Source organism: Delphinapterus leucas, chromosome 2 (genome assembly GCF_059928025.1).
Source record: "Delphinapterus leucas isolate spDelLeu-1000000601 "Yukka" chromosome 2, BTC_Dleu_Yukka2, whole genome shotgun sequence".
Classification (NCBI taxonomy): Eukaryota; Metazoa; Chordata; class Mammalia; order Artiodactyla; family Monodontidae; genus Delphinapterus; species Delphinapterus leucas.
In genome coordinates this window covers 4,818,567-4,842,980 of record NC_143130.1, presented here as the reverse complement: position 1 = coordinate 4,842,980, position 24,414 = coordinate 4,818,567, and the positions used below count along the sequence as shown (strand labels likewise).

Genomic DNA, 24,414 nt, shown 5'->3' with positions numbered 1-24,414 from the left:
TGAAAGCAAGTCTGGGGTATGTCTGTTTGTTTGAGAAATAAGGAAGTTCTTCACCAGCTTGTTTCCAGGGCACCAGCATCCTCCAGGGCACCAGCATCCTTCGTTTGCTTTGGCTTCATGACCAAGTCTTTGCCAGTGGAACATCTGCGAATGCCACGGCCACGTCTGGCCCATAAAGCTTGCTACACGCGAATCTGCGTGTCTCTCCTGCTGTGCTAGCTGGGTACAGACAGGCACGTTGGTCTTGGGAGTCATATGTAAAACCTGGCCCAGGCAAGGGCTAGAAGGAGGCTGGGGCCCCAAGTCACTGTTTGGAGAGAGCTGCACACCAATCCGTTTTTGACTTTATGGTAAGTTGCTGAGACATTTGGATACACTAGTGAAAAGAACTAGTTTTCCTCTACTACCCCCTGACTTTTAGTTTGAGGATTGCAAATTCACTTTAGCAAGCGATTAGTAGGAAGTAAGCTAGACCTTTGTCAGGCAAAAATTCCAAGTTAGAACTCTGTAGCTCCCGTGCACATAACCCTGATTTTATTCTTTCTATTTCCATAAGGATGTTAATTAGACGTATTGTGATGATCATTTTGCAGTTATACTTAGGCTGAATCATTATGTTGTACACCTGAAAATAATATAATGTTAGACGTCAATTATATTTCATTTTTTAAAAAAACTGTTCTAATTTCTTATCTGCCATGCCCCTTCTTATTTAAACTTTATCTTTTCATCTAAGCAAAACTCATAGTTTTGGTGTCCAACTATCGTTATCAATAAGCATTTGAAAATACCCTACCCGATATCATACGGAAGCAGGAGCATTATTAGTTGACTACTCCATAGCCAGTTACACCGGGTGGCTGTTTGGTAGCCATTGGTAACCTGTCTAGCAGCCAAAAGAAGGTCGAGAGCAAGGAAAAGGAAGTCTGAGAGCTTATGGCCGTGAATTGCATTCATGTGTCAAAACTCAGTCCCTGTGTCTCTCTTTTTTGTGTGTGTGTGTATCCCATAAAACTTTATTTTACAAAAACAGGGCTCAATCTGGCCTAAAGGCAGTAGTTTGCCAACCTAGAGCATACTGAGAGAATGATGGTATGTGATGAAACCGATGAGGTAGGTACAACATTCTTCTGAGGCTGATAGTAATTTCTCCATTTTATGGATGTGGAAATTGTGGTTCAGAGACATGAAGTAACTTGCCCAACGTCACCCAGCTCATAGTTGGTAGATCCATAATATAAAAAAAGGAAAGAAGAGAGGGACATGATCTTTGGAGTCAAACAGATTGCTTTTATATCATGGATCTACCAACTGTCAGCTGGGTGACCTTGGGCAAGTTACTTCATGTCCCTGTGTCTCTTATGGTTCAAAGAGTTTAAAAGTCAACGTGGTTCAGAAAATTCCGAGGGTTCAAAGGCTTTGGAGAGAAGGCTAAAAAGAGTGGTCTGATTTCTTAGCACTGCCACCAGATTGAATTGTCAGAGTATATTCTCCTCAGCAGGGGTGGTAACACTTAGAGACACATGCCACCACTGGCCGTCTCCTGCCCGTGCAGACATCACTCATGATCTTGGCACGATTCTGAGTGCCCGGCACAGAACCCCGGCAGCCACTAACCATCAATTAGTTGGTAGAACATGAGAGATTGCCGCACCTGCTCCAAAGGCTGGGAATTTTCTCTAAAAATCTTGCAGTTGTAGTTCAAGGCTGTTCGCCCTCAGACAGTGGAAGGGCCTTCTTGAGCTGACAAAATGATTTAAGTGCCTTGAAACAGGAGTACAGTCTCAGAAATAGGAACTCTCAAAGAGAAAAGGGAAATACTTTCGAAATCTTAAAAAATCACAAATTGTACCATTAACTTTACCTGATACAAATAAAACAGAAGTGTGTAACTTTCCGTCTGTAATGAACTTATCAATTCAATTAATCAAAACTGATGTGTGATCAGAACCAAAGTGTTATTTATTCTTACACTTACTGTATAACACTTGAGAGCTTTTTTAGAGAAAGTACTATTAAACAACACCCGGAATTAAATATAAACTTTAATACAACAGCATGTATGCATTGTCTGACCCCCTCCTCCCTACAGGTCCCCTTTCTATCACGAGGTGCCCCGATCAGAATGACCATCGTACATGTGTCTTGTGTCTCCTTCTATTTCATAATCTAGGCTCTTCCTACACCTCCATCCTCATGTTCATCACCTCTCAGAAGATACCTGTGTACCAGCCGCACAGAAGTACTTGGAGTTTCCCAAACTCCCCCAGCACTGCATGCTTGAGGCTGCAGTCGCCTCTGCCTAGGACACCCCGTTCTGTCTTTTCCAGTTACATGAAATCCGCCTAATCCAGCACCAGCCTGGCCTCCTCTGCAGACTGTTTCCTGGGTTAGCTGCCCCTCTTCTGTGCTACCCCTCACCCCACAAAGCACTTGACACATGCATTTTTAGTTGCAGGCTGACCTGTTTTTTCTTTTATTTCACAGCCTGTAAGGCCCTTGAGGGTAGGAACAACCTTCCATCTTTCCATGCCCAGAGCACGGTGCTGGTATATAGATAGTTGTTTAAGGAATTTTGTTATATGATTGCTTGAGTGAATTCTGAAGATTAGAGCTGTTTTGAAAAATGATGCGAGATCACTCATTAACCTAAGCCCACACCTCAGAGCTTTTTCGTTTGCTAGAACTCAGTGAGGCAGCATGGTTACCAAGATGTTGTAGATTTTGGATTTGTTAAGACTAGGCTTTTTTTTGCAATTACAATTTACCAGAAGTAGTTTACCAGAAATTTCTAATGAGGTGCTTCTCTTAACACATCAGATGCTATGTTAAAGGTACGTGTTAGCAATGGGAGTATCTAACCCCTACGTTCACTGCAGCTCTATTCACAATAGCCAAGACGTGGAAACAACCTAAGTGTCCATCGACAGATGAATGGATAAAGATGTGGTACATATATACAATGAACTACTACTCAGCCATAAAAAAGAATGAAATAATGCCATTTGCAGCAACATGGGTGGACCTAGAGATGATCATACTAAGTGAAGTAAGTCAGAAAGAGAAAGACAAACACCATATGACATCACTTATATGTGGAATCTAAAATATGACACAAATGAACATATCTACAGAACAGAAACAGACTCACAGACATAGAGCACAGATTTGTGGTCGCCAAGGGGGCAGGGGAGGGGGAGGATGGATTGGGAGTGTGGGATGAGCAGATGCAAAATATTATATAGAGAATGGATAAACAACAAGGTCCTACTGTAGAGCACAGGGAACTATAACCAATATCCTGTGATAAACCATATGGAAAAGAGTATGAAAAAGAATAGATATAGATATGGATATAGATATCTGAATCACTTTGCTGTACACCAGAAATTAACACAACATTGTAAATCAACTATACTTCAATAAAATAAATTTTAAAAAACCCGACGGGAACATCTAGTATGCACTTGTGGAATTCAGCCTTCTGTTGACAGACTCCATTAATTCAATAAATATTTCAATATTTGCTCTATGCCAAGTTGCTCTGGGTGTTGGAAATGCAGTCACGAAAGAAAAGAAAAAGACTAATCACGCCCACGTTGAGTTTACAGTCCATATGAGGGAGAGACACAAACTATATAGATACATATTTTGTCAAGAGTTACGGAAAAAAACTAAGTTGGAGTCTAGTGGCTGGAGAATGCAGTGGAGGGAATAGGGTTGCTACACCGTATGGTCGTCAGGGACGGCTGCTCTGGCAAAGTGACAAAAGCCTAAAGGGAAGGGTAACAGCAAGTGCAGTGGCCCTGAGAAAGGAGACTGGATGGCATTTTACAAGGCACAGCAAGGTGTCAGATCTGGCCAGAGCAAAGTAGCAAAAGAAAGTGAGGCAGCAGGTTACGGAGGGTTTGTAGGCTATGGTTAGAAGGTCTGCTTTTACTCTAAGCGAAGTGGGGAATTACTGGAAGATTTTGAGAAGAGGGATGACGTGATCCTACTTTTGTTTTAAAGATGACTGACTGCTAATAACCTAGGTGGGAAAGAATCTGAAAAAGAATGGGTATATGCATATGTATAACTGCACCACTTTGCTGTGCACCTGAAACTAACACAACATTGTAAATCAACTATACTCCAATATAAAATAAAAATTAAATTATAAAAAGATAAGTGACTGCTGTGTTAAGAGCAGATGACAGGGAGCCAGGGCTGAACTGGGGAACATAGCCAGGAGACTACAGTAATGACATAGGCAAGAGAAAATGGCAGCCAACCCCAAGATGGTATCAGCAGTGGAGATGGGAAATGTTTGCATTCTGGATATACTTTGAAGGTTAAGGCAACAAGCTGTGAGTTACGAGTGAAAATATTATGCTGATGACGACTGCAAGGTGAGGAAAACGGACCTGCCATTTACCGATATGTGGGATTCCGTTAATGTGTATCTTTGGGAGAAATATAAACAATGCTTACTGTGTTTTATTTTTCTGTTAGGTGATAAGATCATATTTATAACTTACATGCTTAAAACTTAGAGGACCGTTTGAGGGTGTACTTTTTCCTCTTCCATCTCTCCCCAGACACCAAACCCTGGAGCTTCATTCTTGACAAGGTCTCCAATGTCTCATCCACCTTCGCTTTTTCTCTCATGTTCCCTCAGTCAAGTCTCTCAGTATTTCTTGCTTGGAATAATACAGCAGCCTCCTAATTGGTCTCCAGCCTTCGATCTTTGATGCCTCCAGCTCCTCCCACGATGAGGAAGTACAGGTGGAATTGTCAACACCACGTTCAAAAATCTCTGATGGCCTTTGCCTGCTGAATAAAGACCATGACTCTCCACGGGGCAAGAATCCACACAACGGACCTTTTAGCCGTGCGTCTTATTACATAGCCCACCGTGTGCCTGTTGGTTCTGTTGTATATGCTCTGGCCTCTTAGTTTTATAGGTTTGCACTACCCCCTCCCTCTTTCCAAACCTGCCCCAGCCCCAAACTCACTTCTAACTCTGCGTATTGGAATGTTTCCAATCCTTAATGCCCATCGTTCCAATGAAGTCCTTTAAGCTTCACCCAGCAAGAATTCATCTTTCCCCCGGTACATAGAAATGTGGTTAAAGATTTGCTCTTAGACTCTGAGATGCTGACCAGCGAGCTTCCTGCCAGACTGGCCAACAGCTGGAAAATGAGACCATGGACTCTTTCCTTACCATATCTCCAATACAGGCAAAGAAATAGATTCCATGACCCCTTTTTCATGGACCAAAATAGCTATAACAGATGACCACAGCCCATATTCCCATGGCGATGACTTTTAGGCTGGGAATGTACTCTAAGGGGACATACTGTCTTAGAAGAACAAACGGAGCTACCCAGGGAAGAAAAGGATCCGACCTAAGGTTGTCCTTTGTCATCCAAAAGAGAAGATCCTCACCTGTAGTCTCTCTTCTTCTAGAACAGGGTCAGCAAACCTGACCCTGAGAGGCAAATTCCACCTACCACCCCTTTCTGTAAATCAATTTTTTTAATACAAAAGAAGTTTCCTCCCCAACATACTCGCACTTCCTTGGGCCTCTACCTAGTACTCTGTATTGGTTATTTATGAGTATGTGTTTCTATACCTCCTTTTGGGCAGCGGCCTACTGTATGAGAATGCAGAATTTGTTTTATTAACCACATTTCCACAGCGCCCAGCAGAGCACTGCTCAGAATAGATCCTTAATAAATATCCATGGTGGGCTGAAACAGCAAATTGCTACTCCAGCGACAACAGTCTTAATATTGAGAAAAGACTTGCAGAACTTGTGGTTGGTCCCCGCCCACACATAACCAGTACACACACACGTTATTTTTCAAATTCATTTTCTTTTATTGGATATTATTATTATCATAGTCTGTTTAGAACAACACCACCAAAATAATGTAAGTTTCTTAAAGGTCATATTGATACTCTCCATAAATATAAGTCTCTCTGGAGTAATATTTAGAAACCACTGTAAAATAAATTAGATTTTTTTTCCTTTGAGGCCAACCATGTTTTCATCTGTGTGCAAATTAAAAAAATATTGATTTTTTTCTCTTTCTTTTACTAAGAAGAATTCTTTAAAATACACTAGGCAAACTGCTTACGTGCTGCAGAAAGCCAGATGTCTTAGGGCACTGAAATAGAAAAATTAGTACTGTGTCTCATAACTTAAGGCTATCTGAAGGGAAAACTGATGAACGTTGTGATTTGGAAACTTGGGGCTAGTTAATTATACTCTGCTTAACATCAGGGATGCCTCCAGTACCCACTTAATATTATTGGTATAAATGTCTTTTCCTACTCGATTGCTGCCTCAGAGCCACACTTCATTGCCATGTATTAAAATTACTGGTATAAATATATTTTTCTTTACTAGACTATAAATCCCTTGAGGGTTATATTCCCGAAAGTTATTGAAGTTTATAGATGGGTTTTTCCTCACTAGACTTTAAGTTCCTGGAGGACAGGAACTGTCCTTCACGTATCTTCCACCAGCTCTTACCGTAGATCTTTGCACAGAGCATTCACTCAACAAATGTGAAATTCATCTTGCCCCTTGGCTACTACTCTGTTTGACTCCCTTTCTTTGCTAAAGGACACTACACCCTATTCCCAATTTAGAATCTTGTATGAACTGTAACGGAGGTTCAGCACCTGTAGCAGAGATCCAAAGTAACAGTATTTGAAATAGTCTAGGTGTAAGCTTCCCAAGACTTACTCCTCGGGGTAGCCCTACCTGGAGCGGGTGACGCTGGGATACTGTGTATGGTTGTGCAGGATACTCATTTTTCCTGATGTCTTTTGCACCACTCTACGGGGTCATATTCACACTGTGGTCTCTGCGACGTGTACCCACTAATGTCATGTCCAACTGCACAGCTGTATCCAGCGGCCCTATGGCTGCTCCGTGATGGGAGAGATCCATGTTCCTTTTTCCTATTGCTCTGCTATTCCTAGGGAGTTCCAAGATGCATCATGCTCCAAAACGGATGGCTGCCACTGCATCCACATTCCAGTAAGAGCATGCTTACTGGAAGCCGCATGTGCCACTTCTCATCACATGCTAGTGTGACTGGAACTTAGTCATACAGGCTCACCTAGCTGTAAGAGACCCTGGGCAATACCCTTATTCTCCGTGGCAAGTTGTAAGTCAAGGGTTCAATTACCATAAAAGAGAACAGATTTGGGAGATGGCTACAAGCCTCCATTACAAGCCAGTATGTCCCCTTTTGTTTTGTCACTTACATTTTTAGTTCTGCAATCTTTTTCCCAGCTCTCGTTCTCCTCTGTTCCTGATAACCAGGAATACTTCATTGGCTGCTTTAGTTTCTGCAGTATCATCGGTGAAGAACGACAGCTTTGTCTCCTTCCTCCTCATACTTTTACTCCCCTTATTTTACTAGGCAGGACCTCCAGAACAAAGCTGAATTGAAAATGTAATAGCGGACATACGTGTCCTGTTACAAGAAGGAAAACATTCACTAGATCACCCTTCAGTATGTCTGCTGTAGGCTCTTTGTAGGTACTAGGTATTGGATTAAGAAAATCCCTCTTTTTCTCAATTTAAAGAACAGGGTAGCTCTAACCAAGAGTTTTTGAGAGATGAAGTATCTTTGGGACCTCCAGCATCCCCCTTCTAATTCCTCTAAGATTTCTTCAGGTGCTTAGAGACTCAATGTTCTTCTGTTCTAGCCTTCCTACTAAACAAACTCTGGCTTTCAGTCATAAGGGTATAAATTTAAGATGTCTTATCTCTATCCACCTAACAATGTTTTTGTCGTTGTTCCCTTTATTCATTCATGTGCTCTCTATTTTATTTTACAAAAGATTTTAGAAGATTTATAAGGACCATACATTAAACTGGAAAAGTAGAAATAGATAGCAATTCACCTCATGGAACATCTAGCTGGTATAGAAAATCATCACTAAGGTGTAGTTAACACAAATTTATGCAGGTTGTACACTACAGTATTATTAAATTGGACCTGTAAATTTTTTGGATGTTCTTTATAATCAGTTTTGCATTGACTATAAGAAACAATCGTATCAGTTCTTCACAGAAAGTAAAGATTTCCTAGCACTAGGATTTGGAAAAAAAATCTTTAATGCTCTTCACATAGGTAATGTAGAGGATATTTTCCATACTCTGAGAGAAATGCACAAGCAGATTGCCTGTGATGGTTTATTGTTTCCGTCAAGGTAAGCAGAGGGCATTATTCCAAAGCAAAACTCACTAAACACAATTTTTCAAGCTACCCAAACATTTTGGACTAAGTTGCCTGTTACATTCCTCCTTGTTCCACAGGGGGTGGGCATGCAGATTTTTTGTTAGTCATAATCTTAAAATTTTCTGCAAATAAGTTTGTAATTCTCTCAGCTAGGACTTTTTTAATATGAGTTGTGCAGGGGATGTTTCAGTTGTAATTAATTTCTGGCAAAGGCTTCCTGCGACTGCTTAAAGATGGACATAAATGATTTGTCACTCCCCCCATTCGAGGTGGCTTCATGTCCCCTCCCCTTGACTCTGGGCTGGCCCTAGGTCTGCCTGAACAACAGAATGGGCTGCAAGTGATGCTGGACCAGTTCTCAGTCTCACCTTTATGAAAACAGCGTCCCCTCCTTGCTCTGGGTATGCAGCCTCTCTGCACCAAGCTACCCTGGAGAAGCCAAGGCCAGACCGAAAGTCCGTACCCAGGAAAGCCAGTTAAGAGCCCCAGCTCAGCTCCCAGGTGACAGCCACACGTGCAAGTCATCATGGATGCTCTGACCTAGTTGAGTACCCAGGTGACTCCAGCCTCAGCTGACATCACATGGAGTAAAGAAACTGCCCAGCTGAGCCCAGTCAACTCAGGCCGGTGGGAGAGTAAAATGACTTGTTTTAAGCCACTACGTTTTGGGTGGTTTCTTTTTCTTTCTTTTTTTTCTTTTTTGGCCATGCTGCAAAGCTTGCTGGATCTCAGTTCCCTGATCAGGGATTGAACCCGGGCCCTCGGCAGTGAAAGTGCTGAGTCCTAACCACTGGACTGCCAGGGAAGTCCTGGGGTGGTTTCTTCACTCAGTAATATACAATAAAAATGCTTCTCATCCACATTTCAATTCACTGCACGCAGTCTTGCTTCAGCCACTCACATACCCACGAACCTGTTCTGGTAAAGTTCATAATTTAACAAATCATTGGGAAACACGATAGACACTTCCCATTCTCGCCTTACTGAAATTCCTGCTGCATTTCACTACTGACCACTCCTTGTTAAAAAAAAAAAAAAAAAAAACGGGTAATACTTTCACGTGGCTCACAAACTAGAAAGTTTAAAATTGTCACCAGCAAGAAGTCTCCTCTCAGGTTTTTTCCACACCTGGCCAGTTCCACCCCCATCTCTGTCGCCAATGGGTAAAAACCATCTGTATTTTATTAGATATCTTTCTAGTGTTTCTGTATATACATACAAATATAAGATGTTTCTCCTCTTCCCACTTTTTAAACAAAACATGCACCTTACACACACTAGTCCACCCCCTTGCTTTTTCCCACATTAGCAAAATATCTTGGGGATTTTTACATGGAGGGAACTCGATTTTTAAACCTTATTCTTTAAGAAAAAAGAAAATCTTCTACCATATGGCTATTTCCAGATTAAAATTCTGTTTGTCCCACTAAAGGATTTCTAGACCGCCTACACAAAGGTAAGAGATTTTAGAACCTAGGTGGCTCTTTCCTCTCTAGATGCATAAATGGCCCCCCAAAACACCATTTCTAACAGAGGCCTGCCCTTACAAGGGGAAAAAATAAGCAAAATCAGATCATAGTGGATTTTTCCTATTTCATCTTGTAGGGTACGGCGTTTTTGATTGTCATGTAGGTACCTGACCTTAAGCTTCTGATAGCTGAAGCATCTACTTCAAAGTCATCTATCTCGAATACACACAGTGCCAGAAACACGACTGGATGAAGTCAGGCCCCCCTGCATCCGTGAAGTTCCCCTTTTCGAAAGCCCTGGGTGACCTAGATAACTGAGCACTTGAGTGACCTCGCTTTTCCCCCCGTAAAGGCAGAACCCAAATTTGCTCTCTTTCTCTCCCCACGACCTTGCCTGGCCCTGGGATGTGTCCTTGTGACCCTCCAGGACCTGTGAGTCATGAATCTTGTTTTGCCAAAGTTCCCTGATGGCTGTTGAGGTGCCTTTGGTAACCATAACGAGAACCACGAGGGCTGGGCTGGCCACGCCATCACAAGATGGGCTGCAGCCAGTGGAGTGTCTGTGGGGCTCCCACAGGTGGCACGGGCCAAGGTGAGTGCCCCGGGCATTTCTGGGCCACAGCACCGTCACTGATGGGCTGAGACACGAAACACACCTCCGCCAAACACATATTCCAATCTCAGAGTGAAAACAGACCCATGCTTGTACTGGAAGAGACACGGAGACAAAAATAGAGGAAAGAATGGGAACCGCAACACACAAATCACCTCCACGTGTGACGAGGCCAAGAGTCTCTTCCTCTGTCTCACGACAGTATCGTAGACTCAGATCACGCGGAAATGAAACGTTCCCCTGACACTGACGCAGGCCGCACCCCGCTTCGGTGAGAAGGAAGGTCTTGTTCAGTGAATGCTGTTACAAGTTGAGGTTCATGCGGATAAAAGCACAATTATTAGATTCTTACCCTACCCTACAGCAGAACACTCAAAATTTCAAATGGAAAGGAAGTTACACAGGCCGTAGAAGAATAAGAAATTGTACTTAAGGTTTTGAGATGTCTAGGTCTTTTTAAGCAAAACATAAAACCAGGGAAAATATTGGCAGATTTTGTACATAAAAACTGAAATCTCCTATAAGACAGAAGCCATAAACAAGTTAATTATGAGCACACCATAGACAGAAACACATGTGACAAAGAAGGCGTGTACATAACATACATGCTGTTCCATAGCAATAAAAAAGACTACCAATTCAAAAGAAGAGTGGGCAAACAATATGGAAGGACAATTCACAGAAAAAAATACAAATAACCAATAAAGATCTGAAGATACGTTCAACTGAAATAATCAAGTAAATATAAAAGGGAAAAAAATGAAAAGATTTACACTGTTTAGTGTAAGAATATGAAGAAATATGTGCTCCCATACCTTGCTGTTGGGATTAAACTGACATAGGTTTTTTGGAACACGATTCAGTAGTATCCATCAGAATTTAAAACGGGTGTCCTCTTTAACCTAACAATTTTACACCTAGGAATCTCTCTTACATGTGTACATCCGTAAAAAGGTCTAAAAGTACTTGGGGCTGTTCCTTAACCTCTCTGAGCTTGATCCTTCGATGGTAAAATATTTATTATAATATGTGTACCTCATTTGGTTGTTAAGTGAGATAAATTAACACATGGCCTGGTACACAATAAATGTCAGTAAATGTTATATATTGATACTACGATTGTCAGCATTACCGTCTCATGTTATTTTCGTGTACCTATCAATGATTATAGATTATCGACAAAAATGTCCATCAATGGAGAAATACATATTAAGAAGTAGCATGCACACATACATATGCACACACATGAAATCTCCAAGACATGCAAGCAAAATAATACATGTTTAGATTATTTCCATTTATGTAACAATTTGTGTGTGTGTGTGTGTAAAGGGGAAGAGAAAGAATAAATGTGTGTTTTTTAAGGGTCTAAAAAGATACGAAACTGTTATTAATGCCTGAAGTATTGGAACAAAGGGAAAAAGTGAAGAGAAACTTACACTTTTTTATTCTAGGTCATTCTGTATTGTTTGAATTTTGACCTTTCTCAACAGCCAGTAGAAGCTGCAATGTTCCCTCCAAAACCCGTGAACTTGAGTCATCTGAAACCATAACAGCTGGACCATATGCCTTCGGTCAACTCTGACCAATGTGGTCACCTAGCTCTTCAGATTAGACACGAGAGAAGATGATTTACCATCTAGATTTTGCACACCATTTAGGATGTCAGAGATTTATATCTAATTTTTTAAAATGGGGACTTATGATGAGCTTAAGGTTTTTGGAGAATCATCTTATTGCTAACAATGGCAGATTAACGAGGCGTTTCGGAGCAAAATTATTTCATCCCATTCTGATCAAGGAACTCTTCATTTGAGAAACCTGTAACACTTTTATATTCTTCTATTAATACAAGTTATTAATAATACGCTGACATAATAGAATTCTCTAAAAAGATCTTCTGTTGTAAAGATAGTTCTTTCAGCCCAGGGACTCCTGTCAGTGAATGAAAGCCCGCGCCCCACTCCTGTGAGCACTGCCAGGGGGCCAGGCTGGCTGGAAAATATCTCACTACAGCTTCTGCCTTATTTGAAATATTCACTATCAAAAGTCTTGTCAATCGGGATACCACTTACATCCTAAAAGAGACCAACGCCTAGGTAGCTCCTCTCCACTGTTCCCCTACTAAATGAAATTATAGCTTTCTCCTTCTAATTCAAGATAAGAAAAATAGCTAAATCGAAGCCATCGTTCAAATCGATAAAAACAGAAAAAGTATAGGAAAAGAAAATTCCACCAAAACAATTCTCTGGAAGTGATATTAAATTCTACCCCAGAAGTAAATGGGTTTGATATGACCTCAGATATTTCACCTGGCACAATATAAATGTTACAAAACCATTAAAAGCAAATTGTCATTAATTGATTACGTCTATTTGCCAAGCTCTGTGCTACACGGTTATAGATGTTATCTCATTTGCAACTCAGACAATTCCTTACCCCATTTTATGGATGAGGACTCAGAATCTTCAGAAAATTAAGTACTTCCCCCCAAATCTAGCACAGGTCTCACTCCTAGGTCCCAGTTCTTAGCTGTTACAAGTGTCACCATTCTTCCACTGAAAGTGGCTGATGAATTTAAAAATACCTGCCATCAGAATCTAGTAAAAATAACCTACAGTACTGTTTATAATTTTATTTTGTTAATATTTGTCAAGAAATAAATCTATGTACATTTTACCCCTAAAGAAATATTTATAGCTTTAAATTAATCCATTTCATTCACTACAAGGCTAGAATTAGTACTAAAACAACTCAGCCTTAATTTCATAAAAGTTTAAAATGAATGTGGCAATGACTTTTCTTCTTTTAATGTTTACTGAATGAAACACGTATTTTAAAATAAGCAAACTCCGCTACTATATATAAAATAGATAACCAACAAGGACCTACTGTACAGCACAGGGAACTATACTCAATACTTTGTAATAACCTATAAGGGAAAAGAATCTGACAAAGATATATATATCTGAATCACTGTGCTATACACCTGAAACTAACACAACATTGTAAATCAACTATACTTCAATAAAAAATTAATTAAAAAAATTTTAATTAAAAAAATAAGCAAACTCGAGTGTTCACAAGGTATATATGCATCTAAAATATTTTTAAACACTTCTTCAGGGCTTCCCTGGTGGCGCAGTGGTTGGAAGTCTGCCTGCCGATGCAGGGGACACGGGTTCGTGCCCCGGTCCGGGAAGATCCCACATGCCACCGAGCGGCTAGGCCTGTGAGCCATGGCCGCTGAGCCTGCGCGTCCGGAGCCTGTGCTCCGCAACGGGAGAGGCCACAACAGTGAGAGGCCCGCGTACCGCAAAAAAAACAAAACAAAAAAAACCCACTTCTTCAAAAACTATCTGAATGCATTTACATAAAGCAGATCAATTCCATAAGCATAATAATAATTAGGAACTTTTCAGAGCCAAAAATGCTTTGTAACTATGAACATGTACAGCCTATGAGATAACCAACATTTTTAAAACCTGTTTTTAAAGACCTTTTTCACTAGCCATGCTCATACCTAACTTTTGCTATCACACTGTTAGTTCATACTACCTAGTACAGATAGTATCAACTCTTCTGCAAAAAAAAAAAAAATCCTCAAATTTTGAACTTTCTGAAATTTTAATTTCCATTTTTAAAATGTGATACATTTTTTTAAAATTTATTTATTTATTTGTTTTTAGTTTTGGCTGTATTGGGTCTTCGTTGCTGTGCAGGGGCTTTCTCTAGTTCCGGAGAGTGGGGACCACTCCTTGTTGCGGTGCATGGGCTTCTCATTGCGGTAGCTTCTTTTGTTGTGGAGCACGGGCTCTAGGCACACGGGCTCAGTAGCTGTGGTACTCGGGCTCAGTAGTTGCGGCTCGCGGGCTCTAGAGCACAGGCTCAGTAGTTGTGGCGCAAGGGCCCAGTTGCTCTGCGGCATGTGGGATCTCCCCGGACCAGGGCTCGAACCCATGTCCCCTGCACTGGCAGAAGGATTCTTAACCACTGCACCACTAGGGAAGCCCCTAAAATGTGATACATTTTTAATGCTACAAAATCAGTTTCTATATAAATTATCCCATATACGTTGATTTTGGAACTGAAACAAAAAAGTAATACCTAATCTTAGAGCAAATGCTTATGCATACAAGTCACAAAGTTGTAGCTTTGAAAAAAAAATTTGATGCTCAAATATCAACATTCTCCCAGCTGAAAACTAAGTCATTTTTTTTCTTCTTGAGTACATTTAATGTAAATTAATCTTTCCATTTCCTCAGTTCTTAAGATTAATTTCTGTTGTAAAGGTTTTAATAAAGTTCAGTTAGCGTATACTCAATAAAACTAGCTCCTGAACATACATAGCTAGAGCCACAAATCTATTTTAGTCAACTGATAATTAAGTCATAAATCACTCAGGCAAATTGTAAGTACTTTCTGTTGTGCGTATTTCTCAAAAACAGGAACATATACATTTTTCACAATCCTGAATATATTCCTAAGAGGCTTGTGTGTGTGTGTGTGTGTGTGTGTGTGTGTTTAGGTTATTCACCAAAAAACAAAAGACTAGAAGTTCTGTTCAATGAACAATACTATTGAACTAAAATCATTTAGCATAGTTTTTTTTTTTTTTTTTTTTTTTTTGCAGTACGCGGGCCTCTCACTGCTGTGGCCTCTCCCGTTGCGGAGCACAGGCTCCGGACGCGCAGGCTCAGCGGCCATGGCTCACAGGCCCAGCCGCTCCGCGGCATGTGGGATCTTCCCGGACCGGGGCACGAACCCGTGTCCCCTGCATCGGCAGGCGGACTCTCAACCACTGTGCCACCAGGGAAGCCCTAGCATAGTTTTTAACTACTGAAACTATGATGTCCACTTATTTCATATCATTAAATTCAGTACAAGAAAAAAACCTGATTATTGCTCTGGATTTTACTACTGTTCTCTGTCTTATTGCCCTACACTACTTAAGTGAATGGACAGATCAATTACATGGCTATAAAATAACATATGCTTTAAAGAGCACATACAAAATGTCTTACTACTTCACCCTATGCAAATATCGAGTTTTTCATTTGTATAAACTTAAAGCTATGGTGTTCATTTTGGTTAGAGACAATAGAACATGGAATGCTGATTTTTTTCTGTTTTATTAAGTACACGGAATATGGCATTTGTAAGAAGTCACCTCCCTCCGCCCCCTGATATTTCTCTGTGGCAGTGTTTCTTAAAGGGGTGGTGGAAACTCAACTGCCTGCATCAAACTACCCAGCACCTTGCTAGAAATGTAGATTCCTCAGCCCTACAGCCACTGATGCAAAGCCTCCAAGGGAGGGACTCTGGGGTCCTAGGATCACTCTTATAAAAGCTGTGATCTGAAACCCATTTTTCTAGTCTTTATCCTAAAAAGTAAAACCCACAAAGCGTTAAGTGGATTTAAGAACAACTGCATTTAAAAATATAGGGGTAAGACACTATCCTAAATCAAAAAATAAAATGTATTTTTATTTTTCTATTGGAGTATAGTTGATTTACAGTGTTGTGTTAGTTTCAGGTGTACAGCAAAGTGATGCAGTTATACATACACATATATCCACTTTTTTAGATTCTTTTCCCATATAGGCGTTACAGGGTATTGGGTCTTCGTTGCTGCGCGCAGGTTTTCTCTAGTTGCGTCGAGCGGGGGCTACTCTTCGTTGCAGTGCGTGGGCTCCTCACTGCGGTGGCTTCTCTTGTTGCGGAGCACGGGCTCCAGGCATGCGGGCTTCAGTAGTTGTGGCGCACGAGTTTAGCTGCTCCGTGGCATGTGGGATCCTCCCGGACCAGGGCTCAAACCCGTGTCCCCTGCACTGGCAGGCAGATTCTTTAACCACTGCACCACCAGGGAAGCCCTCAAGGTCTATTTGATTCAAGCCTGACTTGCCTACTCAAAGGAACGCTTTTGGGAGATTTTCAAAAGAAAATGTTGTCACAGCAGACAAGTGCAAAGGACTTTCAAATACTCTCTTTTTAAAATGAAACTACCATTTAAGCACTTTATTTTCTACACAAAAGACAGCTTAGAATTTGTTGAAATAAAAGATCCTGAAGATAAACTAAATCTAGGGGTTTCCCTGGTGGCGCAGTGGTTGAGAATCTGCCTGCTAATGCAGAGGACACAGGTTCGAGCCCTGGTCTGGGAGGATCCCACAAGCCACGGAGCAACTAGGCCCGTGAGCCACAACTACTGAGCCTGCGCGTCTGGAGCCTGTGCTCCGCAACAAGAGGTCATGATAGTGAGAGGCCCGCGCACCGCGATGAAGAGTGGCCCCCGCTTGCCACAACTAGAGAAAGCCCTCGCACAGAAACGAAGACCCAATACAGCAAAAATAAATAAATTAATAAACTCCAACCCCCAACATCTTCTTTAAAAAAAAAAAAAAAAAAGATAAACTAAGTCTAAAGTTTCGGCATGCACTGAGTATATTAATATAGTCCCTGAATAGTTTGACGTATTTCATTTTTATTAAAGTTGATCACAATTCCTACTTCAAGATATTCCATCACTTAAGGGAAAAGAAAAGAATTACAGCTGCTGGTAGGGAGTACAAGTTGAATTAATGCAAATTTTAGGAAAAGGATTGAAAATATTTTTCATAAGACCGGCATCTAACAAGATAAATATGTGAGCTTCTTATACTATGTTACCAAAAGGAGAAAGTCCCTGAAAATTTCTTCCGTATAAAAATTCAAGATGAAAACGATCAAAGCCATGTAAACGCAGAATGAACATCAGCGTTTTTGAGAATTAGTAACCTAATCCTGCAAAGGAAATATTAAAATGTAACATAATAAGAGAAATAGCACCTTTTTAAAAATCAAGTTATCTAAAATGTAAGTTTGCAAAACTATTCTGCACTACAAATCTCCACATGAAATCATTTGAAAAGGAGGTAGTAACACAAAACAAGCAATTCTGAAAAGTGTAAAGTTACATGCTGATTGTAAATGCAAAGAATACAGAACAATTAAAGCCAAAATTACACCTACATATCTATAGCAGGCCAAAAGTTCCTTTTCTTTTAAAGGCACACATTTAATAGTGTCTCTAAAACAGGCCAGGAAAGCAGCATACCTTAATATAAGGGGGAAATTTTTTAAGGACATTTTTAAGAGTTAAAACATTTTTAGAACTAAAGCATTATTAGATTTTCTTCAGTGTATCTTTCTATTCAACCCGTGGACAGAAGCTTTACCATAAGATTTTTGCTATTCAGTGGAATTCAGAATAAAATGAGTCTATTTCAGATCATACCCTAAAACGTTTTGTTACCTAAGTACCACAAAGGGATTGTCACAAGGTGATTTTTTATTAGATGATTCCACGGTATAGAGCAGCCTTTTTCAGCCAGAGTTCTGAATGTAACAGACACAGTGTTACCATCAGATTCAATGTTATTATGTTTTTTTACAAGTGAGGCCAAGTATATACATACATTCTTTCTAATCCCTTAAAATCCTTACAATTGAAAAGCTTGACCTTGAGTAGTTAATTCAAATAAAAATAAACTTGCTTAGGAGTATAATTTCAGTGGCCTAAACATATTTCCAAAGAATATTTTCCAACTGTGACACCTACTTGAATATTTTGGGCTTTTTATATGACTACTTTATCTAGATCAAAAGATTTACCATAGCAGACTATGTCTATGTTTCCAAAAACTGTTATTAATCAAAAATGCTACCTTATAACTTGAGAGAAATAGACCTTGGGTTCAAGAAATGCTAATACATTATTAACAGTTATTATAATTCTGTATTTAGTTTCATTTATAAATATCACGTAAATATCACTGGCAGGCATCATAATATTAAATCATTAAACTAATTTCTAAATATTGATTTCAAAAGCTTTGAACATATGTTGCAAAAAAATTTAGTAAAACTTATTTTTAGTTCAAAAACTAACAAAAGTTTTTTTTTTCCAGGTAATACGCCCAATTATTTTTTTTTATGATCATCACCTACCCAGGAGTCGATAATAAATACTTGCATAGTTCTTGGAGAAAACGGACCTGGCACAATCTGAAGACAAATATTGGCAAATACCACGTGTCCCAAGTTATAGTTTAAGAAACAACACAATCCTCAATATTTCATGAAGCTGTTTATTCTTATCATTAAAACTTGGATTCAAGTAATCCTGGTTATTCTGGAAAAGGCACCTTGTTGTAGGGATCATTTAATCATCCTTTTCGACAATCACCTCTCCGTGAAGCACCTTTCTTCTCTGACGTAACATATGAAAGTAGAGCTGTGGAAACACTTAATTGAAAAAAGAAAACAGAAGGTAAGCTATGGCTGGAAATCCTTTACACTTGAAACCTCTTAAACATGGCGGCCTTTGAAAGCAAGCACATCATATACAGTTGCTACTACCCCCTAATATTTACAGGGCTCAGGGCCACATACCATATGCCTAAATATTTTAATGCCATCAACTGTCAGTCTTTTCAGCAAACTTAAATATTTTGATAAATATCTCTTCATAATGACCTGGAAGGCCATGTCTGAATTTAGAATTCTATAACTCTTCGGAACACTGTGCCAGAACAGTGCTGCACAAGGAAAGCTGCCCCACCTGGCCCCTTCTCTCCATTCCATCGGCTGTCCTGTACCCTGAGGGGTCTCGTGAACATCTGTGTGGATGTCCAAGGCCACACAGCCCAGCTGCATCCACCCCCCTCACAAACAGCTGCCCCCTCATCTCAGGGATGTGTACACAGGTAACGGTGCTATAACCCCCAGGAGAACAGACTGGGGAAGAGAGCTATGCAGTCTAGATGCGCGCTCAGTGCCATCTGGGTTGCAAATTCCATGGTCCCGGGTTTCCAGGATGTGATCTGAAGGAAGGGGGTCCTGTGTGGAGTGGTGACCAGCAGTGAGCCAGGACACGGCCCTCTATCTAAAACTGGGCCCAGAGCAAAAGCCCCTCTTGGCTGGGCATAAGGGTAGTCTGGTACACACGCACAAATATATATGTATTAGGTCAGTTAGACAAATGGTCATCCACCCTGTCAAATTTGGAGAATTATTTTGAGCCAATTTGAACCAGTACTTTAAATCATAGGGTAAATGTTGGTGCATGAACAAATTAACATCAGCTACAAACAATACAAGTATACAAATATCTCTGAAAACGATGAACAGAATAGCCAAAACTAATGAACCTAATGACAAAACAAGCTTTGAATATTTTGCTTAGGCAACTGTGGGTAACTACTTCTTGAACTTAGCTCAAATGGAGCCAACATGCATAAAAGATTTTATTTTTTTATTTAGGTATTCAACCTTCATTAATGTAACCATCATATTATACCAAAGGGCCTAAATATATTCAGGCCATATAGACTTAAAGCTAACTGACCGACTTTTGCAAATACTTCTATAACATCTTGAGTAGTTTAGTAGAAGTATGGGCTTGAGTTCAAACCTTGATCTTATTCACTAGCTGAGCGATTTTTAAAGCAATTCTCTTAACCTCTCTAACCTCTAATGGCCCCACTGATAAATGGGAACTAAAAGGACTTCTTTTGAGCACTAAGTGCTCAAAATGTACTTTTATACTTGTAATTAGCAAAGGATTTAATAAGCAAAGTATAATTAGTTGCTATTACTACTAATACTAATAATCAGGTGGAAAACACCCCCCTGGCTGGCTGATCCTCCAGCAGGTGGGGCTCTCAGGTAACTGACAGCCTCCTAAACTGAGAAGCAACTACTGGCAAAGGCTGGTCTTCACAGGACACCTGAAAATGCACAGTCACAAGTTACTGGTTTGATGGTTTCAAACCATGATCTCTTGGGCCCTGGGTTTCCACAGAGATGCCTCAGTGGCTGTGAGGAAAAAAAGGCAACCCAAGACCTGAACCTGTAACTATGATAGGACAGGTCTGGCTCTGCTCCAGACCTCCAACATTCACTAGATGTTGCGCAAAGCAGGGGAAGAAACAAGTGTCATAGGCACACCACCCCCGAGCCCTCCTGAACTGGCCCTGGTGGATAATCGGAGGAGAGTCAGGCTGAGATGGGAGAAGATGAGGGGAATAAAATCACTATATGACCATCAAGGCAATTTTGATTTTGGAAAAACTTAAAAGTTGGAGGTCCCAAGGAAGTGGCCAAATTTTATGTTCATCCTCTTTAGATGAAATATTTCATATTGCGTCAATGTCGATTTTAGATTCTATAAACATTTCTCATTTCTCTTTCCCCCCGCACTGACCCCAGAGTCTCTAACTTTATTGAGGAGGGCAAACAACAGCTTTGCTTTATCTTCATATTTCCTGCTAGTGATTATCAAAATCTGACCTAAAAATATACCACTTTGTATTTAAATGAAATGAATAGAGTCTCACCAATGCACTGCACCTATTGAAAGGTGAGGAGAAATTAGTGGACTGAGTTATTCAAAATATTTTAAGAAAAGCAGCTTTTTTATTATTTTCTAGTACACAGGGCAACACACAGAAGACTAACAAGTACTCCTGGATGATCTTTCCAAGTATGTGCTTAATGAATAGAAATGACCTCAGATTTTCTTGGATAAAATGTTCATGTTCAGATACATAATTCTAAATGCTTTCAAAGAGTTCACTGCAGGCTTTATCTTTTCTTTAAAAACATAAATCATACTAAGCTTATTTTTAAGTGATTTTGAGAAGGCAATCATTTGTGTGTTAATTTACTTACCTTTTTTTCTCACAACTCACCCTTCAGTTATTTCACATTATGAATACATGTGGCACTGAACGGAGGTTTTGATGCATTTTTAAGACATTAATTTTCCTTGTTTATTAATCTGGCATCTTATGACATCTTTTGAAAAACTTTCACAGCATATGCTAAATCAAAGTATACTACTAATAGAGACATACTTACATGGTATATACGAGGCCATGGTTATAAGAAGAAAATAATAGTAGTCAAAAGAGACATTGTATTTATTGGGAAGTCTTATTGAGAACATTCCTGTTTTCTTCACATATGGTAATGCAGCGTATATTGTAAGAAGTTCACCAGCAACTCCAACAGGATATAAGATGATAAAAAAATTGTATCTGGAGAAAGAAAAACCTGACAATTATTTTCTAGAATAATGATTGGATTTTATATGATGATTTTTTTGCTACTACTTTATTTAAGCTTAAAAATTCTCCTTTCTATACATACTTATATTAACCTCACGTAACAAGGTTAATTTGTTTTCACTTTAATCATTTGGTTATTAATTTAATTATCATCTTTTTTTTTTTTTCTTATAGTAGTTTCCATTTTAAGTGGCAAGATCTTAATAAAGTAAGAAGTCAACTTACTTTACAGGACTGAAATAACAATACATTTTAAAGTCAGTGACTGACTGATGCAGTTTTTTAAGTATAATAAAGTGTACAAGTATTTTAACTATTATAGTGTATTGTAAAGTAAATGGAAGCATTGTAAAAGTAACTGCTTTGACACCTGGAATCATACTGATTTTTTTTTCCCCTGCAGCTAGTCATTTGTTGATCAAATGCTGTGTTTTTAAAAAAGACCAGTTATGATCCTAATTTTATATCTAAATCTTGAAATTGCCACAGTCGTTGTTTGGAGACATTTGGAAAACGCTTTGTGGTTACTAATTAAAAGAATGACTATTTTAGAAAACTGGTAAAACCACCTGAAGCATCAGTAGCTACTAACAAACATACTGCCTAAAACTGTTTTCATGACAAAACAAGGAAGACAGGCCGTTTCCTGAATTTGCACATTAAAGGAATAGTCAGCTTGCTTAAAAGAGAGCTGAGAGAGCTCTAGTCAAAATCCAAGTCACAGTTCGTTCATTTGGATTGCGGAGCATCCTCCAACACAGAGCGGGCCCAGCATCACTTCCGCCTTCAGCTAGAGGAACACTGCACAAGTGTCCACTAGTGGACCCGCAGGACAGCCTCAAGCGCCCAAGGTAATGACATTTCTTAAGAGTTTCCTTATTCCTATGTGCCAAGGATGTGCAAGGACAAGAGGGGACAGAGGGGGGCAGAATTATTTGCCAGAATAGATGAACTGGTAAAGAAAGAAAATGATCCTTCCACTGTCCCTCTGTGTCCCCTCCTTGCCTTGTGCATGCCACCTGTTTCCTCACCAGCCTGGGGTAGTTATGTGTGTATCATTTAAATCAATTTTTTCCAACCTCGATTTTCTACCTCAATTTAAAAGTACATAACTGAGCATTTTATATTCCCTTCTTAAGGACATTCAAACCTCTTAAATTTTTTTTTAACTTTATGTGACTCTCAGATAATTTTGGGGGGGGTAAGATTGTTCTTTATTTTATTTGTTTATTTATTTATTTTTTTTTTTTTGCGGTACGTGGGCCTCTCACTGTTGTGGCCTCTCCCGTTGTGGAGCACAGGCTCCGGACGCGCAGGCTCAGCGGCCATGGCTCATGGGCCCAGCCGCTCCGTGGCATGTGGGATCTTCCCGGACCGGGGCACGAACCCGTGTCCCCTGAATCAGCAGGCGGACTCCCAACCACTGCGCCACCAGGGAAGCCCAAGATTGTTCTTTAACTGAAAAAATATCACACTAAGTATAAACGAGGTTAAAGCCTTAAAGACGTGATTATTTTTAATGAAATGGGAAAAAATTACACAATTTATTTGACTTTACTTGCACTTTGAAAAGGCTCTATGTCACCAACTCTCTAAGTTCTGATGGCAGCATGACAGATTTAACTACTTATTAAGAAAGAGACATGATGTTTCCTTACAGATTCCCAATTGTCATCAAAAATTTTCTGAAGGGACTGCATTTTTGAAATTAAAATGGAAATCAGTATGAAAACATAACATTATGCATTTATCTATTCAGTGGGTTTTTCTAGGAACATGTCTGACAGATAAATAGAATCAAAGTATATTCAAACCATCACAGCAGGGCAACTCTATAAATAAGAAGCCATTTTTAAGCTTTACTTGAGAATAGCTTCAACACTGGAACATAAATATAAATGTTATTTTAGGTTATTTAATGGGGTTGGCAAATATACAGCTGGTTGGGATCTTTAAGATTTTTGACATGAAACATAATTATTCACGATTATGCTTAACTGACGTGATGTGTTATGTTAACATGTGCATTTCAAAGTTGAAAGATTTTATAGTAACCTGTTTAACATTAAGGCAATTGACAAAGGATTTCTAACAGCAAATTTAAACATGCAATGGTAGAGTTTGGAACTTTTCCAGAAATTCAAAACATGCAAATGCATTCTAAAAGGCGGGCAAAGCATTAGAGACCATTATCTCCCGCAAACAAATTTTATAAATACAGCAAATAAAAAGAGACTATATTATGAATTAGTATTTTCAAAGGTGCTAGAAGTCTGAAAGACGGAGGTCATTCAAAATGGCATGAGATGCATTCTGGGATTAGAATCCAGCTACATTCCAAACTGCCAATTTTGCCAAACGCTTATAAATGGTAGTGCAACCTTCTTATGACAGACGAAACGTTTAAGCTCCAACTATAATTTTGAAGTATTTTGTCATATTCAAATCGGTAAGCCACAAATATCTAAAAAAGAGCTAGAGAATATAAAAACGTTTGAAAGGGTATATAGTATAATTAAGAGTGATAATCCTTTGTAGGGGGAATATAGACAATTTAAAAGGTTTTTATTCTTTTAGGTTATTTATATATACTAATTTATTATATTTGAACATGTATAATATGAGTTATTAAAAAAGGAGTAATTAATAAAAAATGTTAGGCCTTTTGTATAAGGGGAGCAAAAACAAGTCTGACACTAGTTATGAATTACCTTTATAAGCTAGCTATGGATTAATACAAATATCAGAGTTTTAAAAAATAATGGAAATATGGATATTACATTGTTTTTAATATCACAAAGCGTATTTATAGCATCAGAAAACCGGGAATAATCTAAATTCTAGCAATATAGAACTGAGTCAGTCATACTATGGAATATTATGCAGCATTAAGAGTTAGAGAACTAGATCTAAATGGATCTGTACTGACTTAAAAAAAGATCTCCAATATATAAACAAAAATCAAGTATTGT

The 24,414-nt window shown here is 39.4% G+C and overlaps 1 protein-coding gene across 1 annotated transcript in view; it reads right to left on the bottom strand.

Moving 5' to 3' along the window:
* Nucleotides 1-4,011: 4,011 nt before the first annotated feature.
* HACD1 (3-hydroxyacyl-CoA dehydratase 1) overlaps nt 4,012-24,414 on the bottom strand; it is a 34,812-nt gene continuing 14,409 nt past the window's right edge. The window contains 2 exon segments of the mRNA XM_022580610.2: nt 4,012-18,617; nt 21,234-21,412. Of these exon segments, the coding sequence (XP_022436318.1) occupies nt 18,535-18,617; nt 21,234-21,412 (262 nt within the window). The 3' untranslated portion in view covers nt 4,012-18,534.